Here is a 13774-nt window from a genome sequence, read left to right as displayed (position 1 = left end):
GAAATGTTCTAAAATTGGTTTGTGGGGTGGTTGCACAACTCTGTAAATATACTAAACATCATTGAACTGTACACTTAAAACAGGCTATTTTTAAGTAAACTATACCCAAATAAAGCTGTTAATTTTTTAAAAAGCATTAACTGTGTTTAACATTAAGCCATGAGCACGTCTACCCAAATGTGGGAGAAACAGCCTTGCTGAAAATGAGAAAACACGAGCAAATAGATCACAAGTTTGTTCAGAATTCCTTCAATTTTAATTGCAGGGGTAAAATCAGGCAGCCACTGAAGATAAAATACAGTCCCTGCGAGTAATCACAATGCTGTTTTCTTTTGTAAAGTGAACATGATAAGAGTTATTATTTTTTTATTAGCGCGAGTGGTCAAAGTTGTCAAAATTGTCCTCATTCCTCGATTGTCTCTTTTTTACCAGTCTCTTGCCCTTCAAACAGAGGATACCTGGCCTCCACATCGGCCCATGTGATGCTGCCATTAGCCAGGTCTCGAACTATACTCGGCAGCTCAGAGACCTAAAGACAAGGAAAGAGAAGCCAAGTATCAACCAACTTGTTCAGATTTTTAAGAAGAATCATCCTGAACTCAGAAAACCTTACACAGAGCCAAACAATGTCATGCCAGGCCTGGGTTCATGCTCTTCTTCTAGCCCACAATGCCCACCAGTTCCCCAGATAATTCAATCCTGCTAGAAAGCCTTTCCTAACTTTTCTAAATCTCCATGGCCTTGAAGTTACTTCATGTGTATTAAATTAAACTATTAGAACAAACAAGAGTCAGTCAAGTAACCTGTGTGAGGGAGTTACCTAAGACTGGCAAACTGGAGAGCCCCGACGAAGGCGGCTGCTACTCCTCAGCCAAAACCAAACACTGGCTGCCGCATAGCAATGGTTCTCACACTTCGAGAGCATGTCAGAATCATCTGAAGGTCTTGCTAAAACTAAAAAAGTTCTGCCTGCCCCCTTTCCCTCTCCACCCCTAGCTTCTGATGTAGTAGGTCTGGGGTAGAAGTTTTGCTTATCTCACACATTTCCAGGTGACACTAATGCTGCTGGTCTAGGAACCACACTTTGAGAACCACACCCAGATGGGGATATAGGTCCAGTGTAGCCATATATGGTCTGTAAAAAGTCACGCTAGAAATCCACAACTTCTGGATTACACTATGAACTCCTTCAGAAAAAAAGCAGTCTTTTGCTTCTGTTTTCCCTATTACTATCTGTATCAAGCTAGGCAAGGAACAAGCACTTGAAATACGTGCTCAAAGTTGATAAATTAGGCAAGCAGATGTCATTTAAAGCAGCCACTCTTTCCTTTGCCTTACCATCCACCCTTCCTCTTCTGTGCTTCTACCATCTCCATTACTGCCTTCCTATTGAGCAAAATTACTGAAACATGATTCACTGTTTTGAATATATCAACATGGAAAAGTCTGTACATATATATGTACACATGTCTGTAAAAATAAAAGATTAAAATGTCTAACCCCTCCAAAAGCCTGCCAATAAAACTATGGCAACAAATTCTTGGGATCATATTTCTCTTACCCAATAAACAAACTATAAAAGCAAACTGCTGGAGAATGAGCCCAGAGCAATTACAAATGGTTATAAAATATTAGAGAAGTACTAATGGATATTTTCATAATTAAACCAGGGGTAGTTGAGAATCTGGGCTCTGTCTGATACAAGCCATTCATTTTAATTACAAAGGAAAAAAAAAGACAGGGAGCATAAACACATCAAAATCCAACACAAATCAGTAAGAAGCAGTACACATTTCTAAGGTTAAAAATGCCATAGAGAAGACAAGATACCTCTGCTCTTATCTGCCGCATTGAGTCACGGTCCCTCAGAGTTGCAGTGTGGGGGGTCTTGTTCACTGTGTCAAAGTCAATGGTGACACCAAAAGCCACGCCAATCTCATCAGTCCTGGCATAGCGCCTTCCAATTGACCCAGAGGAATCATCTACTTTGTGAGACACTCCGTGCCGGGTCAGGGCTTCCGCTGTCCAAAATAAACAAAGTAAATTAAAAATAAAACAATGGAGTTAAGTCCAATGTCATCTAACTACTGTCTTACAAGCTCAGGAGACTTATAAAAGGGATCAGGACAAGAGACCAACAAGTTGAGTTGCAAGAGAAAGAAAATCCCAAAAGTTTCACAAATCCCTTGCAGGAATCCCAATTTTCACTCATACCTCCAATCTGATACAGCCGGAGATACCAGACTAAGAGCCAAGGCCAGAAGGTGAGTCCCGACTCTACCACCTCTATTTGTATGGCTCTGGGCAGGTCAATGTATGCTTCCCATTTCCCAACTCTGAAATAAGTGGGATATGCCAGACGACCACTAGGCTTTTCTTTCAGGGGTGTGGATTCTGTGGCTGTAGATCCACTAGGGTAACTACACTCCACTCGGGTGCCCTTGATGAACTGAGCACCAACTTCAGTATGAGAAGCAAATAATTTTTAAATCTAACTCCTGGATCCTATCTTGACTCACTCAAATGCTGGAATAAAATATTTGAGCAAGCATACCTTCTCTCTTAGAAATAAGAGTACAGGCTAAAATCACATACTCTTTATAAAATCATTTATATTCTTTATTCAATCTATATTTTTATTGAAATAAATGATACATTTCCTAAAGTACAGTCTCCTTGATGCTATTCCCATGGAGTTTACCCAATTGAATTTGCTTACACAATTCCTTGACAAATGGCATGAATTCCTGGTTTTGGCTCAGTGGGAGGACGGAACATTTGAATGGAGCGACTACGGCAGGGAAACTGAAGAACTGGATGGTTTAAAAAAGAAAAAAATCCAAATATGTTAATTTGTAAATATCTAAATGTTAATATCCCAAATCAAAAGAGGTTAATATTCAGCAAATGTTCAAGCATAAAGTCACTACCGAAATGCCAGAAAACATGACATGAAAAGCAGTACGGCAAAAGAGAAGCAGGAGAACCAGCAATTTTTTGGTTCCATATAAGACTGTCTTTCTGTGGAGACTACCTAAACCATCAAACAAGTGGCAATGCCCCAAACCAAAAGCCCATTCTGTCTTTTAAGAGAAGAACCTATGAGCCTTAGAGACCAAGTGAAACAGAAAAGTTTAATTAGCTCACAAACATATGTCCAAAAGAAATAGTACAAAACAAAACAGATATTCCATATATCTACACTAAAAAGTATAGCGTTCTTAAACTGCCCCCGAAATAATTTCTGAGTAACTCAGAAATCAAAGAAAGCAAAAATAAGGCTGGGCACAGTGGCTCATACCTGAAATGCCAGCACTTTGGGAGGCTGAGGCAATTCTTCTCAAGAAGAATTGCTTGAGCCCAGGAATTCAGGACCAGCCAGGGCAACATGGCAAGCCCCCATCTCTACAAAAAATAAAAAATTAGCTGGGCATTGTGAGGAGCACCTGTGGTCCCAGCAACTAGGGAGGCTGAAGCAGGATTGCTTGAGCCCAGAAGTTTTAAGGCTATAGTGAGCTGAGATCATGCCACTGCACTCCAGCTGAGCAAAAGAAGAGACCAAAAATAACCAAATAATAATAAAATAAGTGAAAATAAAAATATTCTGTGGAAAGAAAACCAATCTACAACTTTGTGTTGAAAATGGGAACTGAAGGCAGGTTCTTAAATACTTGTATAAAAGGTTCACTTTGAAGGCAAAAACATAGAATAAATTTGTCCCATAAAAATAATGAATGACACGGGTTCCAGATTAGCCTCTCACCCAAATTTCAATTAATCTTTAATGCCAGTGACTATCTCACTATAAGTAAGGCCTGTATTCCACCAATACAGGTGCCCACATCACAGAAGGTTCAGAATTCTATTCCCTTCCTCCATCTTGTGATAATTCTATTTAATCTAAGAGTAATAGGGACCTGCCTTTATAGAAAATTGATTTTTAAAATTTCACTAGCAATGTTTTTATACCAAATTTATAGGCAAATGGATTGAGGAACTAGGTGCTAATAATTTAGAAACATTTTTGGCTTCCCACAGCCTAATCAAATTTCTCTTCATGATGGGAATTCATGCAATTCATAAAACACTGTGACTAATTTATTCTTGTTTAGCCCTTACAAAATTTCTATTAAAGCTCTAGTTATATTAATATTGTTAGATTCAAAGGAACAGATAAAAGAATTTCTAAAACCTTTTTATTAGAAAAATAAGCAGAAAAGGCTTGAAGCAGACTTGACATCTAAAAAGAACACATGCAGTTATGTTTGTCATCATTTCTCAGAAAGAACTGAGCCTTGTTTGCATACCTGGGGCCTAGCCCAGGTTCTTACAATCTGTTGAATGAATAGGGCTGCTCTTGAAGGTCAGGAAATGAAGATGTAGCTTTAGGGCAGACAGTACAATACTAACTTCATTAGCTATGTATTACAATAGTGCATCAGACATTTTAAAGTACTGGTGCCCAGAACTCACCAGTTCATTCTTCAAGGCTAAATGTCCTAGAAAGAACCACAGTGTTGATGGCCAGCATTACGTACACTCAAGCTTTAGAATGGCAAAGTGAGTGAAGCTGTTTCTTTCAATTAACCTGACATATACAACCTCTCCTTTCTAGCCATTCTTCTGACTGGTTTTCCTAGTAATCTGCCCAGGAGTATAACTTCTGCAGGTAGAGGTAAGGTAAAAATGGTGAACTAAGGCAAGGAGATAAAGAGGAAGGCAAGGAGCAGTGATTCAGAAGCATCAGACCCAAAAGAAAATTTGTGGGTGCTGATGAAAATGTCTTATAAACTTCTAACTTCAGCAATACTTGAATGCTAGGAAAGGCTCTACCCCAGATAACTATTATCCCATTTATGATCTGTCAAGGTCCCACAGTGAAATCACCCAGGGTTCTTGTTTTCAAAAAAAACACCCAGATCCCTGGGTCTCAGACCTAGTGAATCAGCATATCCGGAGTAGAACCTAGGAATTCACATCCTTTCCCCAAAAGTACCCCAGACAATTTTATGCAGTTTGAGAGGGTTCCCTTTGGTACTTTACCAGAATAGATACAGCTTAGTGGTCTGGCCAAATTCTATGAGTCATCTCATCCTTCCCAATTTTCTGAAAACACAGCATATCCAGAAAGTACCATTCCTTCCATTGACATAATACAGGTTGCTCCCCAACGTAATAGGTTGAGTCTCAGAATAGAGAGCACCAGGCAACTAAAACAATGGTTTCTAGAATAACTCACATATCCTAAAGCTCAAATGGTTTGTCTTTAAATACTTAAGCAAAGATGAGTGTTAATAGCACTAGATTACAGTAATAACTAATTGATCATTCTAGAGTCTTGTTAATATATTTCACAATGTAATTCAGAAAATTTTTATTTTCTGACACTATAACAGCACATGTACACGAAAACTTACTGTTCTCTGTTCATCTCCTTCTCGTGCATGGAATGTATGTTCAAACACCGTATACATGATCCTGCCCAGGCCAAAGGAGGGTTCAATTACATTCGGAACAACTTCTTCCACTGCAAAAGAGACAGAAATTCAATAACATTCTCTCAAATACCACAGAATGCATTTCATATTCTCTCTAAACAATTATTAGCACGAAAAATGTCTCTATACTAGATGGATTTTGATCTCTGTATATCAGAATAAAGAAGCCAGAACATACCTAAAAACTATTTGCTGATAGGAAACATGCCTTTGAAGAGAAAGTTGGAGTGAAAAAAACCTTTCACCAAATTCTGTTTATACAGTGTAAAAATGAAACCTGAATTACCAGAATATTCCTTTACTGGTTGGCAAACTAAAAATAGCAGCAGCTACACTTTGTCTCTATTACCTGCCTCACCTACTCAGAAAGCACAAAAAACTCTAAGCCTTTTTAAAAGATTTTGCTGAATTTAAAATCTACCACAGCAGGCAAAATTAACAAAACCAATTTCTACGCACATAAAGTATTACATGGTTTGTGTTTAACTTTTTAACTTGTTATCTTGATAAGAACTTGTTCAGAACAAAATTACTGGCATTGTATCACCAATGTTCTGGGGTCAGGAGGCCCTTAGGGAAGAGTTTAGTCAGAGAGCAGCACTCCATCAAAGACATCTTACAGAGGCCCACGGATCATCCCGTGGGTAAGACAACACCCACGGTATACACAGGAAATAATGATAATTATTACTTATTATTTGGAAAGGAGGAAGCACTGCTATGCACTGCCCAGGTCTAAGATAACTGGCCATAACCTTGGAGAGTTTATGTTTTATGGGAAATGAGATCACTGGTACCAAAAACTCACAGATGTAGGGGAAAAGAGACGCTGTTTCTTATGTCTATGATAAAGGGTAATATTTCAGAAACATGATTAAGGCATTTTCCCCTGATCCTTCTGTGGTATCTGAGTAACAGTGATGTGTAGCTCTGAACCAGCTGCCAGGATCATGGCTACAAAGCCCCAGAGCATGATGGAGAAGCCCAAGCTTACTCCTACCACTGCTCACTGAAGCCTGGCTACAAGACAGGTCAAGAACAAAAGGAAAGGCAGTCTCACTCTCTCCACTGGCAGTTGCTTCTCAAACATCCACTACTACCCTGTTTCCAGGAATTTCAATTCAGTGACAAATAAACTTCAGTAGCCTTCATATATGTTCCAAATCACTCATTGCCTAATTCCCAGAATTTGTTCTACAAAAAACAATCATCTTCTTAACTTTTAAAAAAGCATGAAATATCATTGATCTAAATGACTTTTTAACAAGTTATTTTGCCAAAAAGACAGGGAATGAGGGCCAGGTGTGGACACTCATGCCTGTAATCCCAGCCCTTTGTGAGGCTAAGGCAGGCATGGACTGCTTGAGCCTAGGAGTTCAAGACCAGCCTGGGCAACATGGCAAAACCTCATCGCTACAAAAAATACAAAAATTAGTTGGGTGTGGTAGCTTGCGCCTGTAGTCCCAGCCAATTGGAAGGCTGAAGCAGGAGGAACGCTTGAGACTGGGAAGCAGGGGTTGTGCCACTGCACTCCAGCCTGAGTGACAGAGTGAGACCCTGTCTCAAACTTAACAATGAAAGCTTTAAGGAGCAATGCTTTTTATTTATTATTTTTACAAATTTACCATATAGTGTTTTCTGGAATCTCTTCACATTGACCATGTCTTTTGTTAACTGAAATGTTTTCCCTTCGGTTTCAACTGTAAATTCCCTACAAAGAAACAACACACATTTTGTATTAGTTCAAACAGGCACTCCACGCCTTAAAGGAATTTTGTAGACTGTTAAATTTTGATTTTTATAACTTGATCAACTCTCCAGGTATAATAAGTGACTTCAAATTTAAATTATTTCATAAAAAAACAAATTAAGTATTATTCTAATAATGGCACCAAAAAGTACTCTGAGGAGGCACCCCAAATTTTGACTAGTTTTATACAACTCCACAAGTGACTTAATGACAAATTCCTTTGGTTTTAAGATCAAGGTAAAATCAAAAACAACTTTTTAAAAATTCACTTTCAGAATAATAACAACTTTGTCAGAAATAGGCCTGATAGTAAAAAAAACAAAAAAACAAAAAACAACGGTTCTCATCATTGTCCCAACAAATGTAAAAGTGAACCAGTATGCTAACTTAGAGAAGTCATTTTACAATCCAATACCCACACTATTTTCAAAATAAATTTTGACATTTATGTTGATGATGATCAGTTTAAAAGAAGTTTAATGTTTCTGTTTCATATGGCAATATAAAATATTACCCCCCCTCCAAAATTGTTGGCTCCCTTGTATTTGTGTCCTGAGACATGCCCATTCAGTTTCAGGTTATAAGAATTCACCTTTATAAAGAGCTTCATGTAATACCTGTATTTCAGCTTATGAGGTATTTCCTCACATTTTGAATATCAATTTGGATTTCTCTTGCCTCCCAAGCAATTGAGTGCTAGGATAGAGAGCCCTCATGTGGTTGTCTCAGAAGCTGGATAGTTGGCATATGTTTTAACAGCATTTTGCTAGTTTTTACCTGTGATAATCTCATGCCTTATCTGACTGGTATTCACTGAATTATTCTGTTTTTACTATTGTGTCTGAAGTCTGTGTGTGCATGTATTAAAGGTTCCATCACATACACAATGCCATATGCATCCTCTCTGTGAGCACAGTCTAAGTGTGTGGAAGTTAACAGCTATAAAAGAGTTGCAATTGGGTCAGGCATGGTGGTTCACGACTTTAATCCCAATATTTTGGGGGGCCAAGGCAGGTGGATCACCTGAAGTCAGGAGTTCAAGAACAACCTGGTCAACATGGTGAAACCCCGTCTCTACTAAATACAAAAAATTAAGGGCCGGGCGCGGTGGCTCAAGCCTGTAATCCCAGCACTTTGGGAGGCCGAGGCGGGTGGATCACAAGGTCAAGAGATCGAGACCATCCTGGTCAACACGGTGAAACCCCGTCTCTACTAAAAATACAAAAAATTAGCTGGGCATGGTGGCACATGCCTGTAATCCCAGCTACTCAGGAGGCTGAGGCAGGAGAATTGCCTGAACCCAGGAGGCGGAGGTTGCGGTGAGCCGAGATCGCGCCATTGCACTCCAGCCTGGGTAACAAGAGCGAAACTCCGACTCAAAAAAAAAAAAAAAAAAAAAAATTAGCTAGGCGTGCTGGTGCACACCTGTATGTAGTCCCAGCTATTCCAGAGGCTGAGGCAAGAGAATCGCTTGAACCTGGGAGGCAGAGGTTGCAGTTAGCCAAGATCACGCCACTGCACTCCAGCCTGGGCGACAGAGTGAAACTCTATCTCAAAACAAACAAACAAAGAGTTGCAATTGGTAAGGAGACAGCCATTATTTGAGAATGATTAATAAGGCAAACTGTGTTTATGGATAATAATATTTAACTAGTAATATAACTTAGTCCATTTTAATGGGATTTGATATAGTTTTACTATATAAATGGATGTTAATTCTGGAAGAACAGAAATGTTTTTGAATTTTTCTGAAACATAATTATATCTTCAACTTGCAAGAGTTCATCTTTGTCCCATCTGTTGTTTGTTCCTTTTCCTCTTTTCCCATCTTCTTGTGGAATATGTTTTCTTTTTCTACTTTATCTCCACTACTGGTTTATTAGTTACACCCCTTTTGTTTTTGTGTTTTTTTCCCCCAGGTGACTGCTTTAGAGTTCACTCTATGCATTTCTGCATTTTTTAACTTATCACAGTGTATCTTCAAATAACATTACACCATTTCACATATAATGTATATACCTTACAAGATTCTATTCTCAATTCTCTGCTCCCATCCTTTGTGCTATTGATAGCACACATTTTACTTCCACGATATAAATTCCATATTATTGTTTTTACTTTAAATACTCCATTATCTTTTAAAGAAATTAAGAGATGAGTGTCATTTATATTTACTCACAGACTTATCATTTCTAGATCTCTTAAGTTCTCTGGGTAGATCTAAACTTTCATTCTTCTGCCTGAAGAAGTTCCTTTAACAATTCTCATAGTGGAAGTCTGCTGGCAATGCACTTTCAGAGCCCTGGATTGTCTAAAACAGGGGTGTTCAATCTTTTGGCTTCCCTGGGCCACACTGGAAGAACTGTCTTGGACTGCCCATAAAATACACTAACACTAATGACAGCTGATGAGCAAAGAAAAAAAAAATTACAAAAAAACACCTCATAATGTTTTCTGAAAGTTTACAATTTGTGTTGGGCAGCATCCAAAGCCATCCTGGGCTACATGCAGCCCGCGGGCCGCAGGTTGGACAAGCTTGGTCTTAAAGTATTTCCTCTCCATTTTTGAAATATTTTTTTGCTGGGCATAGGAATTTTGTCTTAAAGCACTTTAAAAGATTTGATTCCATTATATTGTGATCTACATGGTTTTTGATATGAATTCTAATCATTCTTGTATGCGTTTGTTTTTATGTAATGAGTCTTTTCCCCCCTAGCTGTTTAAAGGTTCTTTCCTTCATCCCTGGTTTTCAGTTATTTGATTCTCACATCTTCAGGTGGTCATCTTGTGTTTATCCTGCTTGAGGCTAAGCTTCTTGAATCTGTAATTTTAGAGTTTTCATCAAATTTGGAAAATTTCCAGCTACTGTATAATGTTTTTTGTATACACCCTCTCTAGGACTCTCAATTACACATGCGTTAGACTCCCTGATACTGTCCCACTGGACACTTTTTTCCCAGTCTCTTTTTTTCTATGCTTCATTTTAGATAGTTTTTACTGCTATGTCTTTAAGTCCAATGACCTTTCTTCTATAATGTTTAATCTACTGTTAATCCCATCCAGTGAAATTTTGAGATATTACCACTAAATGTTCCATGTTGTTTATATACATATACACATGTATTTTTCCATTTCTCACCTCCTATGTTCATGTCTTCCTTTAAACCCTTGAGTACACGAAGCATATTTATAATAACTGCTTTAACATCCTTATGTATTTACTGCATCATGTTTGTTTTATCTGGGTGTTCCCTTCAACTGACTTTTCCTGCTTTTTCAAATATATAGTAATTTTTATTGTTTGTCAGACATTGTAAATTTTACATTGTTTAGTGCCAGATTTTGTTGTATTCTTTAAAGGCTTTTCTCTATTGTTTATATTTCTGTTTACACAATTACATAGAGTATTCTAAACCTCCAAAAAGGAAAAGTGACCTGAGAAACAGTAGATGTAGTTTCTAACCTTTCCTCAGCCTGGCCGGACAAGTCTCTTTGTTTAAGAAAGTTATTAGGAAAAAAATCTTTATACTGTTTCAAATCTTTTTTTCCAGGCTATCATGCCAAAATCCCAGCAGACAGTCCTTCAAATGCAGCCAAGATACAGTACTTATCTGCAAAAAATCTTAAGAAATTAATCTCACCCTAACTTTCAGAGCCTGGCAGAAGACATAACTGACTGGAGCCCATGGAAGAGTAAACATCTTAAATCTTACCCTTTCTCATTCAGCAGCATCTCTATTTCTGTAATGTAGCACTCATCACAAACGGCAAGATACTCCATCACCAGTTTTGCATCCTTCTTATACGCCTTACCAATTGCTCCCTTGTTGGGTTCAAACTGAACAACATTGACAGTTTTGTATGAAGTAGTCAAGGAATCCAAAACTACAGCACTGCCTCAATATTTCAGAAAATGATCCTGAGAACAATCAATCATCAACTTAAAATCATCCCAGCATTTATTAGTACTTCCAGATCCTGTTTATGCTGATTTCAAGGCAAGATGAAACACCTGTCCACAAAATCATTTGGCCAAATCTTACCCAAAATTAATACCGTCAAGAGAAACTTTTCCAGCTACAGTGAGAAAAAGAAGATATTATCTAATCAGCAATGGCTCAACCCACAGCATAAATTCCTTCTTGATAAGAATTTATGTCTAAAATGCTCAAAACAAAATTTCGTGTTACTGACCTACCCCTAAGACATCAGCTAGTAAAGAAAGGAAATTACAGCCTAGTAAAGAAAGAAAATTTCTACTTTGCTGATTTTCAGACCAAGTGAGCTAAATTATCATTTCATCTACTATCAAATGGTACTAAATTAATGGAAAAAGCTTTCACCAGTACCTTTTATTTAAAGAGCATATAGATAGGTGCAGGTGTGAAGTGCATTTTGGAAACAGCTGAGAAAATCTATTAACACTCTCAAAGCTATTTGGAGTATTTTTCTGAATATGCTTCTTTTAAAGACCAACCTTTAGTGGGCACACATCAGACTACAAGTACAGAAAACAGGAAAGGAACGAAAGAATAGGTAAAATAATAGGTTTAAACAAATGTTACCATGATATCTAAAACATCGCCATTTATCCATAGAACAAAGTACTTGTACGTTAGCAAGATGTTTGCTTATACATTAGCAAACTTGGACTTATACATTAGCAAGATGTTCACACTTTGGTCCTGAGTTTTTGGAATGACCAGAAAGGATATGGGTTCCTTCAGAGGTTTCTCAGCTACAAGCGGGACTTTGGTGGCTCGTGAATGACAGGAGAGGTCATAACAGGAACGATCAGCACATCCAACAATCTCAATCCAACCCTAAAAAGATATCATCAATAAAAACATTACTTACTTATTATTATTTACATTGGGTTCATTCACAAACGCATGGAGATTATAACCCTTTCATATATTCAAGGATAATGATCATAAAATCTCCATCAAATTTTATAAATATTTGAAATGGGAATAGTCTCATATATCAGGCAGCTAATAAGCCTATAAAATATAATTCACACTGATCTAGGTGTGATGGCCCATGCCTGTAATCCCAGCTACTTGGGAGGCTGAGGTGGGAGGATCACTTGAGGCCAGGAGTTTGAGACCAATCTGGGCAACACAGTGAGACCCCCATCTTAAAAAAAAAAAAGAAAGAAAAAAATATATAATTCACACTGTACACAAAGTAGTCTTGTTTTCTGGATGGATTTATATTGTCATATTGCATCTGTGGGGTAAACTAATATATTCTGGAATTTAATTATGGAAATTAAATGTGAACCTAGACAAAGCCTGTAATTTTGGTTCAAATTTGTGAACAGGAATCAAAATGAATTTGGCAGAAACCACTATTCTTTGTATGGAGTACCTACTGTTCTCACAACTTGATATCAGATGACTGACTAAACACATACTTCAGCTGGCCATAAATGTGGGCATTTGAATTCAATTCACTTTCTTTACTGAACAAAAGAAAACTCAGTATAAGAGTGAGTAAAGTTTAGGTCACACAATAAAATTAAATAAGAGCATTATGATCACCTTGGTGCCAGGTAATACATACAAAAGGTACTTTTAAAAAGCAAAATTTAAATTATTTTCAAAGAACACACAATGAATTGAATACTTGTGTCCTTGGCAAAGTTTGTATATTGAAATACTAATTCCCAACATGATGGTTTTAGGGGGAGGTAACTTTGGGAGGTGATTAGGTCATGAGGGTGGAGCCTCAATCACTGTGATTTGGCACCCCTATAAAAGGGATCCCAGAGAGCTCTCTTGCCCTCTTTCACCATGTGAGGATAAAACAAGAAGTTGGGAGTAGGTGACTGAGAATGGGGTCCTCACAACAATCAGACCATGCTGGCACTCTGATCTCTGACTTCCAGCCTCCAGAACAGTGAAATCAATGTCTGTTGTTTATAAGCTACTCAGCATGTGGTGCTTTCTTATAGCAACCCCAACTATAACAAACTCTTAAGAACTCGTTATTTCAATAAGAATAAGAGTGTGTAAAGGGCTTATTTTGGTAGATCTCTAGCTAGTCCTTCTCATGAATATTCCTTTTTTGTTTTGTTTTTGCCTTTGATCCAAAGACTTTGGGAAAATTCAACCATCGAAACTAAGTTTGGCCAGTCACGGTGGCTCATGTCTATAATACCAGCACTCTGGCAGGCTGAGACAGGTGGATCACCTGAGGTCAGAAGTTCAAGATCAGCCTGGCTAACATGGAGAAACCCCATCTTCACTAAAAATACAAAAATTAGCCAGGTGTGGTGGTGAGAATCTGTAATCCCAGCTACTTGGGGGGCTGAGGCAGGAGAATCGCCTGAACCCAGGAGGCAGAGGCTGCAGTAAGCTGAGAATGCACCTCTGCACTCCAGCCTGGGTGACAGAGCAAGGCTCTGTCTCAAAAAACAAAACAAAACAGAAACTACTAAGCTTTCCAAGTACATGTTATCACATGGGGTATCTATAGAAAGAAAGCAAACATAAAACTCATATGAACTCAGAAATCTCAA

General features: G+C 38.1%; 1 protein-coding gene across 1 annotated transcript in view; it reads right to left on the bottom strand.

Annotated features, from left to right (window-relative positions):
* Positions 1-233: 233 nt before the first annotated feature.
* Positions 234-13774, bottom strand: part of GARS1 (glycyl-tRNA synthetase 1) — a 39000-nt gene continuing 25459 nt past the window's right edge. Inside the window, exons 11-17 of the mRNA XM_017527101.2 lie at positions 11964-12071; positions 10962-11107; positions 7124-7209; positions 5418-5527; positions 2720-2813; positions 1831-2021; positions 234-529 (exon numbers count right to left, since the gene is read on the bottom strand). Coding sequence (XP_017382590.1) covers positions 404-529; positions 1831-2021; positions 2720-2813; positions 5418-5527; positions 7124-7209; positions 10962-11107; positions 11964-12071 — 861 coding nt within the window. The 3' untranslated portion in view covers positions 234-403. The remainder of the gene's footprint in view (positions 530-1830; positions 2022-2719; positions 2814-5417; positions 5528-7123; positions 7210-10961; positions 11108-11963; positions 12072-13774) is intronic.

Source organism: Cebus imitator, unplaced genomic scaffold (genome assembly GCF_001604975.1).
Source record: "Cebus imitator isolate Cc_AM_T3 unplaced genomic scaffold, Cebus_imitator-1.0 Scaffold45, whole genome shotgun sequence".
NCBI classification, from domain to species: domain Eukaryota; kingdom Metazoa; phylum Chordata; class Mammalia; order Primates; family Cebidae; genus Cebus; species Cebus imitator.
The sequence above is the reverse complement of the archived record's forward strand: the minus strand, read 5'-3'. Positions and strand labels throughout refer to the sequence as shown.